This window comes from Solenopsis invicta, chromosome 13 (assembly GCF_016802725.1).
Source record: "Solenopsis invicta isolate M01_SB chromosome 13, UNIL_Sinv_3.0, whole genome shotgun sequence".
In the NCBI taxonomy this organism is placed as follows: Eukaryota; Metazoa; Arthropoda; class Insecta; order Hymenoptera; family Formicidae; genus Solenopsis; species Solenopsis invicta.
In genome coordinates, this window is record NC_052676.1 from 8,087,060 (window position 1) to 8,110,143 (window position 23,084).

The 23,084-nt window shown below is 32.3% G+C and overlaps 1 protein-coding gene across 3 annotated transcripts in view; it reads right to left on the reverse strand.

Moving 5' to 3' along the window:
• Positions 1 to 23,084, reverse strand: part of LOC105203259 — a 227,517-nt gene that overhangs the window by 72,427 nt on the left and 132,006 nt on the right. For all 3 annotated transcript variants that reach the window (XM_026136793.2, XM_011172034.3, XM_026136792.2), the window contains exon 4: positions 2,281 to 2,405. In XM_026136793.2, the coding sequence (XP_025992578.1) occupies positions 2,281 to 2,405 (125 nt within the window). The remainder of the gene's footprint in view (positions 1 to 2,280; positions 2,406 to 23,084) is intronic.

Genomic DNA, 23,084 nt, shown 5'->3' on the forward strand with positions numbered 1-23,084 from the left:
GTTGCAGAATAAATGCAAATGTATATACGTACATATACATACAACGGGTTTTTAATTTATTAATTGATCAATCACATTATGAGCAAATGCAGCGTTCACAGAACAAAGTTGCATTTGCGCATAATGCGATTGATCAATCGATGAAATAAAAAATATTTTTTACGCCCAACCTACCGCATACAAATAATTATAGCAAATACCAAAAATTTAAGAAACACGTAATCTTAACTGTAGATTAACAGTAAAACTACAATCAATTGATTGAATAACTCCGGTATAGATATTTCGAAAGAAAAACTGTATTAGGCCTGTTGAGGTTTAACCTAATGAGAAATTATATCAACAAGAGTCGTAATATCACCTTCTCCTGTATACGGATTTAGAAGAACTATTTAATATTGATCTACATAGACTAGCATCATAATTTTGTTATTTTAATAGAGCAGTACAGACCCAGTACCGAAATATAGTATGAACTCGTTTTTTCGGTACAGGATCGGTATCTCGTCGATACCGATTTAATACCGTACTTAATACTGTTTTCTATTACCGCTTGAGCGAATTCAAAATCCTTTATTGATTGGACAATTCGTGACTTTAAACGAGTGTTTATTTTGCGACCATAAAGCGATAAAAAGTGACAAGGGTGAAAAAAATGTGGTGGAATTTTCTCAGCCGTTTATTTTAGGAAGGAAGAAATAACTCGTTCTCCGATCACGTTGGGCTGATTGATCTCGGATGTGTATCGGGTACACGCTTTCGTTGGCCAACGTTTGGTCCAACAATGATCGTCGATCACCTCGAGAATCGTACGACTTTTGTGATATAAACGGCACGTGCACCTAGATCACGTGGACTTTAACAATGGCGGATTCTTTGCTGTGCACAATGCACACGGATCGGCACATCAGGAGTCCACTCGTCTTAGCTTGACCGTTTATAGGACGCGATGGAGCGCAAAGAATGGCGGAGAGAAAAGAGGCTTCCTCGCGCAGACATGTATGTACGCATCGACGGTGAATTCTAACGTTCGGATTAGATTTAACAACTATTCGAATACTCGTTGTCACTTTATCTGAACTTATTTGATCAGAACTATTATTTTTGCCTCTAGTTAGTGAATAATTTCGCTATAAAATGTATGTATACGATCAAATAAAAATATACATATATACGTATACATATAAAATAATTATATATGAAGTATGTCCATAAAATATTCTCTTTCAATCTCTATTCGTATATACAGAAATAATAATAAGAATTAACACATAATTAGGATAACTTTATTATTTTATCAAAAATGAAGTTTGAGCAAATGAGAAAAAATTATCTGTATCAATATAAAAAATTATATACACTAAGGTAAAATTTATTAAACTTTAGTAAATATTTATTTGAATATACTACTAATGAGATCAATATTTACTAAATGTGAATATACATTTATTTGGTAGAAAAACCATTAATTTAATTTAAGCATTATTTTTTGTAGAGTAAGTGTATGTATTATGAATAAATATTTTATTATTACAATTCAAATAAATATTTATTATTTAGAAATTTTTTCTCTGTGTGTGTGCAATTTTACATATTATACAATTTTGTACTACATAATAATTGCTGTTACACTTTTTATAATAAACAATGCAAAAGTTATTTTTTGCAATTATTTTTCAATATTTTCTGTTGTTTTTTGTTTCTGTTGTTTCATTATTTTCTGTTGTTTTTTTCTATGAATAAACAGAAATTAATATATGTATAAATCATTCTATTTAAGAGAAAAAAAAGCCGTATATGAACATACTTCGTAACTGTATATATTTACAATTGTGATTATATAGACTCTTTTTGCTAAGATTCTATGGTTCTTTACGTTAATTGAGTATTAAGGTATCGCATTTTTTTAATAAAATGTTCGTATGCTCAAGATATTCAAACAGAATAAAAAGGTAACAAACAAAAATTTGTTTGTACAAAATTTTGTTTCTGTAAGTAAATAAGTTTGGTATTTCCTTTAATCAACTAAATAAATTGCTTTTTTTTTAAGTTTCCTTATAAAATTTGCATAAAACTAAATAAAAAGGGCCAACTTGAAACAAATTACTTTATCTACTCTAGAATTTCTTTAATTTTGATCATTAATATCTTACTTTAAAAATCCTGTAGAACAACAGATAAATGTAAGAGACTTTAAGTATCAAACATTATTTAAAAGAAATTCAATGTAAAATTGGAAGCTAAATATATGATTAAGCAAGTGGTAAATGACGTATTTACCGCTCAAAAGGAAGAGTCCGCAGGCTACGAGAGTCCTATGATCGGAATAACAATGGCCAATTATAGCCGACACCGTCGCGGCGAAGATCAAGACCGCGGCGACCACTTGAAACGGCGCTGAGATCCTGAAACCAGAGAAGATGCACTTTTAGACAGTCAAGAATGAAAACGCGTTCGCATTTGTGTATCCTTAACACCGCGCAGTTCAAGTGCGTTATTTTCATTTTTTTTTTTTTTTTTCATGTTCCGCGTTTCCTGGAAGGAGAGAAATGAAACGGCAATTCTTCAACCTCGTTCGTGAAATTGATAACAATTTAAAGCAGTCGTGTTAGGCTGTTGAAGGGTGACTTTATGTCTTATTATTTCTTTACTCGCGTCAAACTGCGAGTAAAGATCGCAAACGCAGGCGTAATCGATCAAGAATGTTTTTACGAGAGTCGAGAGCGGAGACGATGATATCTGTCAAGAGTAGCGATTTATCTATTGAAACCTCTCCTACTTAAGATTCTGCACGCAAAGTTGACTTTCTGAGTCAGATTTTTAATTTATTAAATATGTATTCTGTAAACTCTTAAAATCGTGCAAAACGGAGATGCGACGGATGCGCTAAGTTTCCCGATGAGGAGGCTAACAAAATTATAACAAGTATATTTATATTTTTATTTAATATAAAGAATTAGCAACTAAGGTTATTAAGAGTCTAAGGCAGATTAATTTTGTGTATCTATTATTTTATTCAATCAAAATTAACAATTAGATCATGTAAAAAAGAGTTTGATAGTATTAATCAAGCTTAGATGATAGTTATTAAGTTTTAGTGAAATAGTTTTAAGAAAATATTCAGATAATATGATCAAATATTTTGCAATATTTAGTGATCGTTTAATAACCATCTATTAATTAATTAGTTACCATTATTATGTTTGTTTACTTTTAATGTAATTAATAAATATTAATTATTTCAATCAAACATTTATTTAAGAATATTACATCAAAGCTTAATTATTATTACCATATCTTTTTTTAGTATTCATTTTCTTTCAGGTTCTTTTCAGTACAAAAATATAGAAATGCATACAGCATTAATCATTATCTACCACTTGTGACTTATTTTGTGATGTATTGAATATGATAATTGCAAAATTGATTTGCATTTGTTGGATAGCTTTTAATAATCTTAGTTAATTCTTTATTAAAAAAATTTTAAGAGTCATATTTAGATTATTTTTATTGTTTCTATCCAATGAATTCAAATTTAATTAATTTTATATGCAATTCATATTTATAATTGATAAAGTAATAATTTAAATGTAACGAAATCTTCAGTGTTTTACTGAATGTCGTATATCGGCGATTCTTTGAATAATCGAGTCTTAAAAAACTTCGAAAAAATTACGCTTTACGTAGTTTTTTCAGGAATTTACTATTAAAAAAGCTTTAAAAAAATCAGAAATTTTAATAAATGTGTACGATTAAAATTATATTTATTTATGTACATTCTTTAAAAAAAAAAGTGGAATACAACAAAATGAGAAAATAATCTCGAAGAAATATTTCCAAATATATTTATAGCTTTATAACTATATTTTACACTTTTTTTATTTGTGGCATCTGTTGAAAGATTTTCAATAAGTTAAGTCACATTCATTCTTCAATGGTGCAAAATAAAATTAAATACTTTAACAATATTATCAATTAAACATAAAAAAATTTTTAATTTTTAATTAATGATTAGATCAATAAAGTTTTTAATTAATTGTTGAATTGTTTTTCATAGAGTTTATTATAAATTTATAAAATTTTCCATTTGTGAACTTGTGTGAGTGTAATTTTGTTTATAAATTATAGACCTGTTCTATTTATATTTTGTACAATTTTGTCTTATTGCACTTTTCTTTTTAAAAATGTAAAAAATGTAAACTTGTAAATAAATGTAATTTTATTATTAATTATATTTTATGATATTTTCTGATCCGCTTAAGTTTCCTTAAAATAGTCAATTTATAATCAGGTAAAGAGCCTCAGTCTTACCTTTTCTTTCCACCATCAGGGCTTTAAAAACTTATTACACGTCCTTAATTCTCTTTAACATTAAATTAACATATTCCATTAATGGAAACATGCATCCCGGGCTATAAAAGGATTAAGAGAAGCTTTCTAGTTCTAACGGAGAAATAGTCGCGCGTCTATGGCTCAAAAATTTATTCCACAAAAAGAAGAAAAATCCGACGAGAGCCGTGAGGAATATCGAGTACACTTTTCACGCTGGAACTCCAACGGAGACGGCCTCTACAACTCCACGAAACGTTTCGCGCAATTCCTGCCATGCTCCACCCTTAATACTTAACCCTACCCCTCCAGCTCCTCACATCCGACGTGAATGCAGCCTGCGCCCTCGGAGGAACGCGAGTCGTTACATCGCGCGAGGGATTGTCGTTTGCAGGTGGAGGACGACCACCGCGAGACGAGTTTCGAAGCAGAGCTATAATACACGTATTCGTAGCTATCAGGGTAAATGGGGCATACCGAGTAACGGGCGCTCGGCGGCCCGCCTATCGACCTGCACCGGCGTTTAAGTCTCGATCTCGTGGCAATTTCATGGCGCGGCTCTCGTCGATTGCGGGATCCTCTTGTTTCCGCGCGGGCTCGAATCCAAGCATCTGGATATCGCGGCATTCGCGCGTGATCGGAACGTTGAACGGGAATTATTTAACGTTGAGCTAGAATTATTTAACGAAAAATGTCCCGTAATCCGCGAATCCGAGCAAAAAAGTACTAAACCCCGGAAATATACACGAGACGACGATAAATCTTGCTAAAGTTGAATAGATGTTACTTTTTAATGAGAGAAGAAAGAAAGCGAGGACACAATGATATAAATTCAATTATCACTGTACTGTAAAAAATTGTTACTATAAAAGGAATTTGTTTCTATTAATAATAATTCAAAATCGGCCGCATTGAGCATTACAGCGTTTCAACCTTGTTCTTCTTTAGTCGCAAATAAAGAAAAATTAAGAATATAACATTTAATTAAAAAATATATATATTTTAATCGATAGATTTGGTAAATTACAAAGAAATGATCTCAAAGTCAAAAGTCAAATGATAGCTACTGCAACGAACAGTCGATACATATCACTCGACACATATAATTTTTTGACGCTTAAGTTTTATACGTTTATATACGCCGTTAATAGATATACGCACAATCACTTCAATTTTACAATCTTTTTATATGCAAACTAAAGATATTTCGCTTTTTAACTCATGACTGGTCCCTTTTGACTTTGTATTAAATCCCGTTCCAAAAAGCTCAATGGTTAAAATATCGTATTTATTTAAAGGATGTAATTTAACTAATCTACCGATTTAAGGATGTCTTTTAAAACAATTTAAATGGTTCGTTGTTTATTTTTTTTTACATGGCTCAAGAAGATCAACAAGGTTGAAACACGTATCGTAATTTGATGTAATTCTTTTTTAGTTTAAATACAACTTTTATCTTAAAGTAATGATTAATTAAGCGTTATAATGATCGACGTGGCCGGTTTTAAATTATTATTTGTTTTCATATTGACAAGCGTGTATATTTTTACTATTTTTATTAGCACAGAAACTATATATAAACCCTGTAATAATAACAGTAAATATTGCAAAAAAGAACTGATAATTTGGCTGGTTGCATGGCTCAGTAATATGAGTCTGGGGACCCTTACGAAATTTGTGTCGCTTGCTGCGTGCAGAGGAAATAAAACAAAAGATATGGATTAGGGGAGAGAAAAAGTTAGAGGTCTCTATTAAGGATTGCCGCCTTGACCAGCTACAGCTGCACTTAACTAGAATTCAAACGGTACGGAAAGAAAAATTTCATATTTGTTATATATTTTACTTTAGATTTAAATATTTTTTTATACGTTTTTTTATTATAAAGTTCTCAGAGTTTTTTTTTGCAAAGACATGACTTAATTTAATAAAATACGGTTTTTTTTTGTTTGGTTTTGGGCAATAATTTTTCCTTGATAACTTCACAATAAACCATTTGTAGGTAATGTTGTTTATTCATTAATATTTCTAAAATTGAACTGTCACTTAAACAAATTTGTTGAAAAAATATAAATTAGAATAAAGGATATAATTTAGATTTGTGGTGCTGTCTTTATTGTTGGCGCCGAATGTGCTGTTTAAAGGTTCGATATTTTTTAAACAATCGGTACTTTTGAAAACAAATGAAAGGTTTAATTGTTTTCAAAAGTATTCATTGTTTCAATAGTATCGATTTCAGACAAAGAAAAACAAAGATCAAATAAATCCGTTTTTCACAAATCTGGAGTCAAATTATATTCTGTCAACAACGTCACACCGCAAACAATTTTGATGTGGTAAAAATTAAATAAAAATTAAATAGAAAAACGGAAGTGTAAGTATAATTATATTAGTAAATATAAAAACTTGAAGCAAAACAAATCTTCATCTCTTCAAGAGTTTGTCGTCTTTAACAAGATCTCAAAATATATTATTCACTGAGGATAATTTAACCCAAATCAAGGATCAAAATGATGAAGTTTATTAATTATTAATAAAGAATTGTATTGTTCCACATTAATAACTTGTGTCAGCTCTTATCGGTTTTTTCATCGTACTGAAAAAAATTACTCTATTTATACATCATTAATGAAGAGTTTAAAAATAAAAAGTTTTTAGTTTTCTAAAAATTCAACATTTTAGACATTGTTCGATTTTTGTAGAAAGCCCTTCAATTAATTTGACCCTCTAACATTAAATAATTTTATAGGTAGAGAGAATTTTGAGATAATTGTTTTTGAATTTATCTCTCAAACAATTTTTAATTGTGGCATAAATTATAGATTATTTAAAGTCGGATAAAATTATTAAAATTGATTCCAGTTTAGAATTTTCAGTTAACCTGAAACTAAGCTATTATAATAATTTCCCTTAGAGTTTCGCGTAAATAAATCATTTTGCGTGAAATCGAGAGACCGTTGGACCGCTGCCGGAACAGTTTGACGAAATTAAGCTCACTTTTGGCGCTTCTGGAACTCAAGGTTTCAGAGCGTAAAGCTCGAAACTCTCGGCTTGCACGCTACAATGCAATCGCGCGTCGTCTCGCAGTTCCGTCGTCGTGCGGTAATACCGTGGAATCGAATTATGCGGCGTCGGTCGCCGCGGGAGATGGGAATTAATAGTTTCGGTCGGCGAGGAGAAAAGCTACGCGTCGACGCGGCGATGAGGGAATAGGGACGCCGGCGTTGTTCGCCGATGGGACCGGGTATGGATATTGGGCAGTGGGCTGGCGGACCTGCCTAGCAATAAATCAGAGCCGTCCTGCGGTAATATACTGCTCGGTCAGCCTGTTTAACCGTAATAAAGCGCATTGCTCCCAGAGCGACTGGAATCGAGAAGTCTCGCAAGACACGGTTTTCGATGTGTCCGTAAACTCCGCAGAATCGATCAACATTGCGTTCCAGTATTTGTCTCGCGATTCTGATACGTGGTGGAATAATACGATTATTCTCCCGAGTGCTGGTGAAGAATTAAGCTGCGGATGCTTTTACATTATTGAAAATATGTTCCGATTGTATCAACGAAATGTATTTGATAATAAATTTTGCTTTGATATAGCATAAACGTTTGATAGACGTAACTATAAAGATTTAGTTAGCATTTTCTGGTTGGATCCAGATAAAGACTTCTAATTATAGTTCGCGATATTGCTGACAGATGGTCGCGACAGAGACATATTTCTCATAATAAAGAAAAAAAAAAAAAAAACAGCAGAGGATTAAAAAAGTAGCATTATGAGATTTTACCGACATTCTAATAAAATAATTTCTTTCCCCAAGACATGAGTCTTCAAATTTTAATAGGCTTAAAATAAAGAAAATGAAAGTAAAGAAAATGTACAATATAATTTGTTAATTTTGTACAAAAATTAATTCAAGGAACTTGATAAGTCGTTGAAGTTATATGTAACAAACGTATTAATATAATGACTTCTTATTACACAAGCACCAAAACTTGTTTCTCCCATGGTGCAATTGTGTGCATGTTAGCTATTTGTTATATAATATATTAATTTTTAATAAATTTAGTATTATTAATGAGAGCTTTTAACAGATTTAATAGAAAAGAATTAATCACATCATCTGATAATTTTTACAATTCAACAATAAGTAATAGTAATAAGTAAATTGATTTTTGAATAAATTGAGGGTTGTATTAATAATTCTCATTAATTTGACCTAATACAGATTTTTTATTCAAAGCAATAAAAGAGGAAATTGCAAAAATTTTTGTTGGTTTTTAAATTATCGAATTCTTTACTTCAAGAAAGAACAATATTTTAAAATTAAAAAATGACGAACTCTCGAATGATACAAAATTATTTTTATAAAAGTGTATATTACATATTGGTGAATAATACTCGTAGTTAATCTTTTCCTCATGCATGCTTACAATGTTTAAAAAGTCAAGGCTCTGGCAATAGAAATTATTTCAGAAAAAATCATGATCAATGCCCTTTTCATGATAAATTTGTAGTGAATTCTTGACGTGTCTATAAGTTCAACTAAAAAAAATCACTTTAGAAAAGATTATTGCCATATCAAGAATATATCACAAAATTATTTTTAAAAGTATATCGAGTAAGATCGTAAAGATTTTTTTTTTAACGACTTTTACTTGATATATACTTCGATGATTTTGTATTCTATCTAAATGGCGCTGTGTTTCTTAAATTATGATTCTTAAATTATGAATTCTGTCGTGTAAATCTAGTGAACACGATTTTGTTGAGTTGAAATTCGTTGAGGACATAGTTAAGTCGCGATTAAGCTCGCTTGGAAGTACGTGAAGAAAAATCACCGAGACTTCTGAGAACGTCGTGCTCGGCTGTGCCTCGAGGACGAAAGTAGACAAAAGTTTCTTTCCAAGCGAACGACAAATATCGTTTCCACCTCGATTCGATAGCAATCGAGGGAAAACAAACGCTCGCTCGAGGGGCCAAGGATGGATTATCCCGTCGATGCCTCCGCGATCTTTTTTTCTCATTTTTTTTCGACCCTTATGCCTTAAGCTAACTTTTTTATATTCCATTCCTCTCGATCAAACATTAACATTTTTTTCCTTATTTAAACAGTTTGCCCAAGGTTTTCAATGTTTACTTCCCTATCAGAAAAAGATTCAGATTTTCATTATAATATCTAAATGCATTTATAAAAACAGTGAACTTGTTTTATGTGTAAAACTTTACACATGTAATTGTACATACATATATATCTTATTTTTCCATCTAAAAGTTCAATATTAAGAAACATAATCCAATGTATAAAAAGTCGTATATAAAATGGTGTTTTAATTTTTGCCCACTTTGTTTGAAAAGATGCAACAACTTCTCAAAGCTAACGTTTATATTATAAGTAATTATTGTTGAAATAGTAATATAAAAAATAACTTAAATAAGATTTTATGATTCATTTTCAAGTATCTCATAATTATTTATTTAGATTAATTTTAAAAAAATTTAACAAAAAAATGTTAATCTTTTAATGTACATCTCAAAGTTTAAAACACGTATAAATTTGGCATAACATTATTTTTAATTATAAAACTTTTTACTTATAGCATTTTTAACAATGTATAAGAAAGAAGCGTATAAACCCGAATATATTTATTAATAACTTTATTTATTATTTATAACAATATCAATCATATAAATTTTTAACCAAAATAGAAAATAAAATTTATTTTTACTAAAAAAGTTTACAGAAATATTAATGGAGACGAGTATTTCGAAAAAAATATTTTATTTTTGGAAAATCTAAATGTATGATTGAAATGTATAAAAAATATCATAAAAGTTTTCCTCTAAAATGTTTTTTTTTTTTTTTTCATATAAGTAACTGTTTTGACGATGATAAAAGTCCAATTTTGTTACAGTTACATATCTTCATTTTAAGTATTTTAAAACATGGATCAATTTTTTATCCCTCCTTTAATCTTATATGTCATATTATAATAAAATACACTCAGAGAAAAATTTATAACGGTGGCAATTATAAAATGACAATTATACAAATTTTAGGTATATATAGATACATATAATGTATATAATTCAATAAACTATTTTACACTTATGGCCACTAAAAGCTTTAGAATCACTAACTATAAAATAGTTTATGCCACCGCGTTAACAATATTTGAAAACATCTATTAGTTTATAGTGAAATAGTACAACAAATAATGACATAACTATTTAAACTTTACCACTAAATAAGTTATGACGATACATACTTCCGGTTTATGTGCATGGCCGATTAAATGTACAACCGGAATGACTATGATAGCAGTGGTGCGCGACCCTAAGTGCTATGAATGAGAACGAGTATGAATCTCAGTCGGTTCAATTTTCCTGCCACTTACATTTGCATTATTATTTTGATATAGTCAATCCAACAATGTTTGCTGTAAACGAGAAATATTATTGCATTTGCATATATAATTTATTATTTTATTACAACTTGATAATATGGTTGATAAGATACTATTCGTTCACAAATGTACAGTTGTTGACAGGATTTTTTTGCCGAGTGCATACAACAGCTAGTAAACGTTTCCATCCAATAAGTAATTTAGTTTATATTATAAATTAATAAAATTTCTATTATAATCGACTTAAAACACAATATTTTTGATATTAGACTAGACAGATTAATAAATTTTTAGATATAAGATATATTACGTACGCTAAGAATTCTAAAAACTTGAAAAAATTTGTTTATCTGAGCAATACAATAAAATTATTCATTGGCCTGAAGCTTTTAGAGACACTATACATCAAATGCTGATCGTCATACATAACTGCCACTCAATGCTTCTTGTTCTCAACGTTTTTACCACAAATGATGCGGTTCAACGGTGTAGGTCAAAATACGATCTCTGCAAAAGAAAAATGCTCGACCAGCAGGCGAAAGACGCTTACGACAATCGGAAGGATGCGTTACGTCATCGATCGCCAGCATCCCTAACGTTTGCTCCGGACCAATTCGGACAATTTGACGAGCGGTCGGTCGGTGATACGGCGCCATTGCCCAGTTTCGGAGTACCCATCCCGGTGCGTAATGCCGCATAACCGTTCTGCATTACATACGGGTGTAGGATCGGTATGCGAGCGCAACCCTCTCCGCGCCTCCCTTCGTCCCCGCGTCCACGCCCGGGCACGCGCGCGCGCCGTCCTCCACCCTCGCCCCCTTACTCCCCGAGAGTACGGGACAGAGGAGGTAGGGGCGGCATGTATTTCGCGGGGTGAATAGCCGACGCGGTATGTTCCTGGCTCGACGCCAGGCCGGGGTAACTATCAGCGCTACCACATTAATAAAGTTTTATTGTTATTTACGGCAAAGGGGTGCCCACCCGGACGTGCCCCTTCACACGCCCACACACCCGCTATAATAACCCGCCGCGAATTAATCGTCGCGTTCGATTTATTTTATTACGCGCTACTTTAAACGCCACTCGTGCACCCATTGCACCGCTGCCGCTGATGCCGCCGCTCGTATACGTCCGTGCGAAATATACCGGTGCGTTCGATTGTCGTGTAAAACGCTTGCGATTGTGATTCGCGCGATAACACTCCGCTTCACGAGCGGACAGGGTATTATTAGATACGCGATGAATCATTTTTTTCGTTAATCCTCGCGTGTGCGTGTCTATCGTCCCGACACCGCACACGTGCGCAAGGCTCGCGCTCTTTCCGTATTTCGGATTTGTTACGTTTGGGATAAATTGAGAGAAATTTGGTAAACGTGACTATAGTTGAATATTAAAGTCATTATGTCTTGGAACTCTACTGTTATAGTTTGCTATTACCTGTTGCGGTTAAATAACTTAAAGTTATCGAGATAAAGATAATCTAAGTAGAGATCAAAATTACTTGAATAAAGATAAATTACGTGTAAACGTATCTTAGATAAGATGAAGATAATTTATTATAATTTTAAATTTATGATTATTGTAGATAAAAAGCAAAATTACACATTGTTTTATTTAGATAATTTTGAAATATTATTGCCGTTGAGCCAGATAATTTATATAAAAAACATGCTCGTATTTTTATTTATAAATTATTTCTTAAATAGTTCAAGTATTTAAATAATAACTCAATGTAATAATAAATGTTTCTCTTTTAATTTGTTTCAATAGTAGACGTAAAAGAAATAAAAAATGAAGTAGTAATATTTAACTCACATTATATAGCATGACAAATTATTGTTTGTAAAAGTTTTCAAATTACTTATAGTCTTGGGACAATTTTTGCTACATTGCGTTATTATTTACAAATTTGTTGCAACCTTTTATCACTTCAAAAAATTCTCCTGATGAGATAAATGGTAACTTGGTTAGTTTATAATCAAAATTATAGTAGCTTTGAGATAAAAAAAAGGTTTTTGAAGAAATTAGGTCTACATTTTATTACAAATTTAGTAAAATGTAAACCAAATTATATTAGAGTGTAGTTAAACGGTTAAATTGACTAAATTTTATTCAGTTTTATTAAAAGTAACTCTCACAGCTTGCAACAACATTGCTGAGATGTTGTAATATTCCAATAAATATCGACTAACATAAACAATAACATCAATGTTATAACAGCAAACACCAAGTTAAATGTAATACAAATATTAGATGTAATTTCTCACTCAACAACGTAAATGTTATATAACTAGTGTGTTATATAATACTTGCATTAAGTGAGAAATTACAACAAACATTTGTATTACATATAACTTGATGTTCGCGGAGATAATTTCACACTCAACAATGCAAATGTTACATACGAAATGTGTTACATTATATTTATATAGCCAAATGTAGAATTACAATATTATAATTATGTTACAGTTACTTTGCGTGCTATTACTTTGCTTTTTACCTCAATTGCATATTGTAGTTTAATATGGTCAAGATGTTACAAAAATTTTTGAAATTTACTTCAATATATTATTTCTGCAACTGAATTCTTAATTTTGCAGTAACATTTCACAAAAATATATTGTAAAAAGTAATGTCCCATGCTTCGTCCAAGAGTAGTATGCACAGCCTGCAATCAAATAAACTTAGCGGAGTTTTACTTCTCATAATTAAAATCCAAGATGGTTGCGATTACTTTGATTTAAATCGTGGCATCGAAAATGACTATAATTATAGTAATTATGACCATTTTTATCTACGGAGCACGTTATACAATATATTATTATTATTATCATTTTATAGCAATAATATTTATAAAAATGGAGCACTTAACCATAATTATATTCTATAATATCTATAATCTTGCAATTATAGTGCAATTATAGCAATTATCACGAATACTCGTTTCACAATATTTACACAAGATTCATCAACCCGCATAGTGAAACAAAGAAGAGGAGAACAAATCGCAATAACTCTCTTATAAATTGGTTTAATAATAACTATTTATTTGTGTCAATCCTTCTTCGTGTAAAATGAGCAAAAAATGTGAAGAGTAAGATGTGCAATTTCCGGGATGGAAAGACATCTCCATTTTTATTTCCTTAATTTTGCAGTCGATGGCAAGCTGTAGCCCTCAAATTAGAATTGAATTAGGAAACTTTTACCTTGCAAAAACAAATCTTTGCGACAGAAAACGAATAAGAGAGCAAGAGAGAGAAAGAGAGAGAGAGAGAGAGAGAGAGAGAAGAAGAAGGGAGTGGAGCAGAGAAGAGGCGTGATTGCGAAGTGGAGAATGCCTGATAAAAGGATATATTTTTAAAAGTTCTCGTTATCGCGCGCTGTGACGTAATTCCCGACAAACTCGATCAATTCGTTCGCGTCACGTTCGCGCTAATGTATCTCCGCTCGTTCGCGCGCTGTTTCCAGCTTACAACATCTTACACTTTGGCGTGAAATTTCAGAAGACGCGGCGCAGCATACTGTCACGCGAGAGTCGCAGCTCCGATTTCGCCGAAGTGCCACTTCGCTTAGTGCAGCGTCGCGTCGTGTTGCATCTTCTCCGAATTATTGACCTCTGGGCCCGTGACGCACCTTTGCTTTTTGCTTGAAGGACTATTTCACGGGAACTGCTCATTTTACGCTTAAAGCATCATCTTAGTCACATAGAGCGATGAAATTCATGCTTCAGTTCATTATTGTAACGTCTCCATCGCGCAGAATCTCTGGATTTCACTGCAACCTCTTTGATTATTAATTAATTGCTTCTTAAAGTTGAATGACGTTAATAAATGAAAATCGAGTATGAATATATTACTGTGCAGAAATGTGCTTCATTTATTTAGTCAAAGTCCGTTTTGTTCTCTGTGAATTTATGTACATTCTCCAGTTCTACAAACCAAGAACTTTTGGTATTGAAGCACACTTCTAAACTAAAGCTGGAATAATAATATCATAATTAAATAATCAATTCAATAATATAGACGTTAATCTGTAAGCATCTTTCAGAAACACAGCAAGCAATTTATTGCGAAAAATACCATTCCAGCAGCCCAGGGGCGTTTTAATTAAATGACTTTAATTATCATTGATTCCTCATAAGTATATTTTTCGATATCCACAGAGATAAATTATTATCCGAGGAAACCTTTATTAATATCACGGTAATATAAGTAGTTTTTTCTTCTTCTTTAATGTAATTTTATTGATAATATTAAAATAGATGAAAGGGTAGTTGAAGATGTAACTATAGATAAAAATAGATTTTTTTTGCACTGCAAGAGATCAATTATTAATTTTTCCAAGAAGTATCGTCAATACTGACGTAGCTCTTTTAAAGCGGAACTTCATTATTTTCCGGAAACTAAACATCGCACTGTATTACTGATAAAAACATCTTGGATTTTAAGAATTTAAAAAATAAAAAATCTGTTCATATATTTACTGTTTTTTTTTTTATTAAAAAATTTGCTACAAACGAATTCTAGCGAAAAGTGGAAATAAAATTTGCATGATACCTTTTTATAAATTGAATACTTTAAATAATAGTGAGTTTATTATTGATTATATAATATTAGATTATTTTACATGTTTAGGTTCCTAAAACTGTTTTGTTTACGTTATGTTTTTTTTCATATTTTTTTTATAATGTAGTATGAAGTATAAAATCGTGGTTACGGCATAAACTAGTATACCTTTCCGTGAGAATAGACCGTGAGATAGCTCACTTATGATAACCTTAACCTTCAACGTCGCAAAGTGTTTGGATTGACGATCGAAAAGAAAGCTTGTCTGCTAAAATAGTAAATCATTGTTGGCTTATAAAACAACATAATCAAGATAAAGAGTATAAATTGATAAATAAGACATTAGCCCTTAAGATGCAGAAGGAATAAGAATCAGGGAATAGAGAATAAGGAGCAGTTGAATATATTGAGTAAGGAAAATATCCGAATAAACAGACAATATTTAAGAAATGTTTCTTTAATAAAATTTTATTAATTTAAAAAATATTGTCTGCTCATTAAGATGTAAAATGTTTTTTACTCAACATATTGAACTTTCTTATTAACTGTTTCCTGTTACTTGTAGCGTGCCAGTTTTAGGATGCAATTTCTCAGAAGTTCTTTTTGAGTTATATTATAAAAACATTAATTATTATAAAATACGATATCATAACTGCGCGCTGTACAATTTGATAGACAAAATTTAGTTTGTATTGATGTTTTTAACATTTTATTTTGAGTTCTTGTTTAAGCAATATTATCCAAAAACCAAGTGGTGCATTAACATAGGCAACTTTCCTCTAATCTAATTTAAAAGTAGGTAATTCTTATGAAACTAATTTTGCAGATTCTTAGAAGAAAATTCCATCGCTTTTCAGTCCTCCAATTGATACAATTATTTCTCATTGTTTGTCAATTAAGTGTAGACACTTGCACGCCGTCCAGAGATTCGCGTTAATCCTCTCAAATAGTCAGCGCAGTGTAGCGATTCCGCCGACTGATTAAAGTAAATACGTGCTTTGATCGCGATGTCTTTCGTCGTAGATCGCAAGAAGCCAATTTAGCAGACTCTCGTCACAATAAATAATTGCGATGCGTCAAAGTGACGATTTTAGTGCGCCAGGCTCGTTAACGCGCGGATTATGGCCGCGCTTTGAAGCGCCCCAGCGCTTTTCCTAGAGGGGATAGAACGCTTCTAATTAAACTAAGTCTTTGATCCCCGAAAGCCCGAAGAAGCCCGTAGCGAACGTCAAACGTCGGTTCCGCCGTTATTAATTCGAATAAAATTCCGACTGTTCGTCTAACGTCCAGTCGACATTACGCGTCCTGCGCGATACGCTCATCGCGAACGCGAATTGGCAATCTCAAAAAATATCGATGTGAAAAACGTGCGAATCGCGCGAAATCCCACAGGCTTCCCCTGCTCCAACCTGCTCAGCATAAGGAAATCGAACAATTTCTATTTCAGTATGATGCACGTGTTTCGGCGAAACCCGTAAAAACTCGTTTCTTCGTTCGATTTCAGGTCCACTTTAGACGATGTGTAATTCGCACGTCTAAATTCGGTAAGCAATTTTACTCGAACCCTCGTGTATCGTGAAACATTTGAAAAATTAGAACGCATACATCACACAAAATATGCATGGCGTCTGAAATAAATTTACAACTCATTTCTCAGAAATTGTGGGATAAGAATACGGAGAATATTCTGTTTGACCACGTTGCAATTGATCGCAGATTCTAGAGTGCAATTTTTTTCTTGTAACAAACAATCATAATATTTTATATTAAATTAGCAAGTTAGCGACGTGGGCAATCGAGTGTCACCCAGAATAATCGATTTATACGGTAAATTTTGTTACAAAAGGACTTTTAAATGTGTTACACTTAAAATTTTTCCTTCTGAAGAAGCGGAGAGAAGGGAGGGAAGCTTTGAAATTTGAAATGGTGTTCTATAAAAAAATTCTAGAATATTTTAAATTCCTTTATAAAAAACCAAACAACTTTTAATAAAATATTATTTATAAAATTAAACTGTCACAACACAAACGTTATGGGCCATGAAATGTAGAGATCTATCATATGATTCATAAAACTGAGATTAATTTGTATAATAACACTCGAACCACTTTACATATGTAGAAAAGTCTTACTTTTGGATTTATGAAACAACTAACGCAACAGATCTCTCACTTCGTGACTCAAAACTTTTAATACTATAGTTATAAGAAAATATATCTTAAGTAAAAGTTGTTCAGTTTTTGAAATGATAACCTCAATTATACATTACTCTTTGCACACAGAGTACATTTCAAATTTCAGAGTCCTCTTCACCCCTCCGCCAGCTGCTTCCATGAAAAGACTAGAATTTAATTATAATACATGTAAAACGCTTCTTTTCAATTCAACAAAAAATTCTAATCATCGTATAACGTATACTTTTATCCCGAGATAGTCCGTAACGCTTAATTTGAGCCATCCTGTATATGTAAACATACACGCATACATGAAAGTATAAATTGTACGGATAGCTCGCAATAAATTGTATAAATAATATAAACAGAATTTTATCTTGCACATGAATTACAATTGTAAATCTTTTCAAGTGAGCTACAAAATACATGCATATTAATATACGTAGCGTGTAATATTGTAAATAGAATTTTATCCTGATTTCTGTTGCGTGAATTATAGATCCTCTCGAGAGTGAGCTTAACGATCAAAAGGCTCTCCCAGCATTCCTTCGCATCTATTTAAATAAGATGGGTATCGGGATCATTAAGGATCGTACAAACGAAAGAGAGGGTACCATTTGACATAGCGAAAAACGAGTATCGCAAGGGGCATCTAAAGGCACGTCGGGAAACAGGGGGACGGTTACCGTACGAAGATAAATGTTCGTATTCGAAGTAGTTACAACGGGCTCGTTTAATTTAAGCGGCTAAAGACGTCACGCATTTGATAAACGAGAATTCCAAACGTTCGGTTGGCGCCATGTAATTCATCCGTGAATTTTGCCCTTATTCGTGCGTCGATCATGCCAGTTTTGCAACGAGCGACTGCTTGACGTCATTTCATACATTGGGAGAGAGTAGAAACAGCGATGTTTGGTCAGACAGTGAAAAAAGTCAATACATTGATTTGAGTAAAGGAAAACGTTTCAACTTTTTTTTTTACGAGATACATTGCCACTTTGACATTAAGTGTTTGACACTTATATCACAAAATGCAATTTTTTAAATTAATATTTCATGATTTTGTAACGTGATAGTTACGCTAATATACTATTTTGTTTTGTAAGTTTTATTTTACAATATTTTAATTAAACTATAAAGATATTTAATACAATGTTAAAAATTTTTCAAAATACATTTAATTAAAAATTTAAACCGAAATAAATCGATACCACCAAATATTGCTTTAATTCAATCAGTATTATTAGTAGTATTATCAATAATAAATCAGACAGTTTCATTAAGTGTTTGACATTTATATCGCAAAATGCAATTTTTTAATTATTAGTAGTATTATCAATAATAAATTATTTTCATTAATGTCGACTGTGCGTTTGACGTTTCAGTTTTAGGTTTCACTGCAATTTTCATTGGATTTTTTTTTTCAACGCTTTTGTCTTTTTTGGTGAGCGGAACGCGAGCAGACGCGCCCTCAACGTTTCCGCTTCCGAGGCAAGCGGAGAACGCGAGCGTGTGCCAGTCGAGCGAGTTACGTCGACGAGAGACAATGAAGGGCCAGTAACAATGGGAACGTAGAAAAGGGCGGCAAGATGGCTACCGCGGTGTCCAAGGGATGGCGGATAGGGAGGGGGGGAGGAGCAAGAGAGAACTTGGGGAAGAGAGAGAGAGAGAGAGTGTGTGTGTGCACTGCCCCTCGTTGCGAGACGGTTACGAAAAGAGGACGTCGCAGGATGCAGAATGAGACAAATGATGAGTCCCGGGCGTCAGACGGTGTAAGGGGATATCACCATTTAACATGTAGCTGAATAGCCATCTGGAAGAATGGCGAACGGCTCTTCCCTCTCCATCCTCCTCCCGCCGGGATTTCATCCGTCGTGGCGCTTCAACACCTCGATCACTGAATTACTTTCGGCTGAGAAAGAGACGAGCCGGACGCCATTATTGTGGCGAAATTTCTCAGGGAAAGGTACCCACGAAATTCATGTGCGGAATGATATCTTGATAAAGGAAGGCACTCTGAATCAGGATTTCCTAAATTTGTGTGCATCGCAAACCAGTTTTTGAAAACGATAAACATCCATGATCCATCTAGTTGTAGTGAATATGAAGAAAGATAAAAAAGATTGATAAATTGATTAATTATTTATGAAACATTACACCACCTATTTTTTTATTTTTTACTGAATATAATTTAGTAAATCTATTTTTTTAATACATAATGAGGTACAAAATATAGTTGTAAAAAAGAATGTACTTCTTTTTTGTTTCCACTGATGACGTCGACTTTGATGCATATTATTTTTTTATGCACAAAAAATAAAATAATTAATTAGTTTATCTTAAAATTTAGTTTTGATTACAGATTTGTGACTAATAAAATAAAAGAATTCTTAAAAGTATCAATTTAGATAAACAACAAAAAAAATCAATACAATAATGTATGTACGAGTATATTAAATAATTAAATTATAATTTCAATAAATTATTATTAAATTAATATTATTAAATTATTTTGAAATTAATTAATAAACCATATTTTTCTACCCTTCCTTGAAATAGTGTTAAAAAAAGTAATTAAATGCTTTTGTTCCTCTATCTTACTCCTCCCCTTTTCTCTCTTTTTCTTTCTATCTCAAATAAAATCCCTGGTATCTGCGAAAATACTTTTCAGTCTCGAATGGATTAAGTGTTCTTGACTCATAAGGCAACCGTGTTTATGTCGCCAAACTGCCTTCGCGTCCTCCGATCTATTTCCTTCGCAATATTCTTTGTCACGTTCCTCTCGCATCTTTCTTTTTCTGCGCAGCCGGCCAACTCTTTATCTTCTCAACGGGAGTTTATTCTTGCACCGAACACACAGTAAAGCGGCGGAGTAAGGCTGGGGGTGGCGAAACGACAAAGTGGATGGAAGGCGAAATTTCAAGACTCCATTCTACAACCCGTCTGTGGTAGCGCGGGGTTGTGTCCCACCTTATTTAATTATTTCTAATAGTCGTTTTTGCTCCGACTTACCAGAGGATTTGCCCTAATGTAGAATTCAAGATTTGAGAAAGTGAATGTAAAAGATACCATAATTGAGTGATCAAGTTTAATTGCGGTATTTCTCCTTTTATTCAGTTTACTTTATGAAAAAGGTTGTACTTGAAATTCAGTACTGTCACGTTACAAATAGCAAGAAATATAATAAAAAAATTAATTATTGAGATTTATACTTTTCTCTTTTAAAAATTGCCCTAAACTTTTTACTCCCCTGAAAAATTCCCCATTATTACAAAGCTCAAGTTGGGGAAAAAATTCCCCAACTGGATTGACTTGAATGTATAACTGAAGTATTAATGAAAAAAACATTTCAATGTTAATTAATATTAATTTAAAAAACTAGTGTTTTCTGTACATTTTCAGTTAAAAATTTTTTTCTATATATAAATGTTTAAAAAATAAAGATAAACAACTAAACCTCTCACGATCAAAAGCACATGTTAAAGAGGTAATTAAAAAATTCATTTTAAATTTATACTTGTGATGTGTTTTTTGATATAGAATATTTTATCAGTAATAATTTGAATTAAATAAAAAAAGCCAGAATAAATCATGATTGCTTAAAATGTGTGAAGTTGCAATATCAAAATGCCACAGTTTTTAAAGTAATGTCTAATATAAATTTTGATTTATATGTATATACCTTTTATCCTATTTTTTAAATTGATTTTTATGATTTATTTTTTTATATCTATCAAAATGACTTTTATGATTTATATTTCAATATCTTCAGAAATGCCTGGACTATGACTAAATTTAAAAAATTATAATTTCTAAAATTTATGACTAATCAAAGTTCTAAAAAAGACCGATTTCTTTGAACCGCGATTAAAATTAAACAAAAAAAAACTCATTTAGAGAACAAAAGAATATGATAGTTAATTATGTGAAAAAGAATAAAAGGAAGAATAAAAAAAAGAATAGAAAAAAGAAGAAAAGAATCAGTGATGTGGAAAAGGAGCATAAAGGCAAATAGTTTTGCTCTTTGATTTCATTGCTATATACCTTTGCTCCCTTAAATATACGGGTGCAGCTTAAGATGTCAGGTTTCGATTTATACTACTTTGTCATTTTTATAAATAAAACAAGTAAGTAGAACGGACGTTTCATCGTAATGCTTTCGCGAAGAAAAGACACTCAAAGGAAGAGTAAAGCCGACCGTACGAAATGAAGGGATTCAGTTTTGACGTATTTTGCTTGTAATCCAAACTGTACCCTCCGGCTCGAAAACTCGTCTTCTCGGCTGAGCAACGGTACAGTGGCCAGATCCGGGAGAGAGAGAAAGAAACAGGGGAGTTTTTCCCGGACGCGACGTTACATCCTTATACTTCTTTCTTCTCCCGCCGGTGATTCCGTCTGAGGGATAAAGAACGATTTTCGGTCACAAAGATTGGAAATCGCCCTCCTCGCCCGTTATTCCTCGGGCTGAATGGCGGCCACAAAGTTGCGTGACGTTCTCTCTCTCTCTCTCTCTCTCTCTCTCTCTCTTTCTCTCCGGGTTATTTCGAAACCCTCGGAAACCAGGAGATTTTTAGAACTTCATAGATTCCCGGCTTATCAAACCCTTAGATCCCGTAGACTTATCAAACCGTCGGATTCCAAGTCACGATCCGCATCTGCTTCTTTTTTTTAATATTCAAAGATCTTTACTGCGAATACTTTGAGCTCATGGGATTGTGATCTTGCGCCCGATAAGATCTTTCTCATGTAGTCGGAGTGGGACAGCCGAATCGTCGTCACCCTCGGGATGCGTGAAATGGCCTTCGACGGTCTATGATGAATTAATGGTGGGTTTGCGGTCGACTTCGTGTCGCGGGAAGACTAATTTACGATCGGAACCCTTAACCCTTACCGAGGTTTACATTATAATAACTTGACACACGACCGGAGGTGCCGCTGGCATGCGCCAACTTTACGAACTCCATGAGTTGGAAAACGATTTATGTCGTAATTCTAATAACATTGTGTTTTAGAAAATTTAATTTTTATTGCACTATCATATATATACTACATTGAAGTTTGAACCAACTCCTTGAATTGAATAATATTTCTATTACTTTTAACTTCTAGATGTGTGTTGAAATTTATTATTTGAACACAATACTTAAGTCATTAAAAGTACAACTATACCTAATTAATAAATTTTTGGGGTTTCGTTATTTAGATTACAAAGTAAACAACGTTCATATTAAGGGTATCTAATAAATAATAAACTACATTTTATTCAAACTTAATATACATCTTGAATTAATGTTAATTAATTTAACTTCATTGTTTAACTTCTTCGACAAGTCTCAAATTAACTTTTGGTTATTAATTAGAAACAGTGGTGATACTGGAATGTATATAAAAAAATGATTCAAATTGCGCACAATTCGACAGTCATTCGAATTTAGCAGTGATGATAGAAAACAAGAGAAAGAAATATTATTTTAAAAGAAAGTAATTCTTTGCCATTTGCAAAATTTCAACTTTAATAATTCAGAGATTTAAATATCTTACGATTTTAGAATTTTGAAATTTAAAGACCCTAATGTTTAATAGCCTTTCAATATAAATAGTCGAGATTATTTTA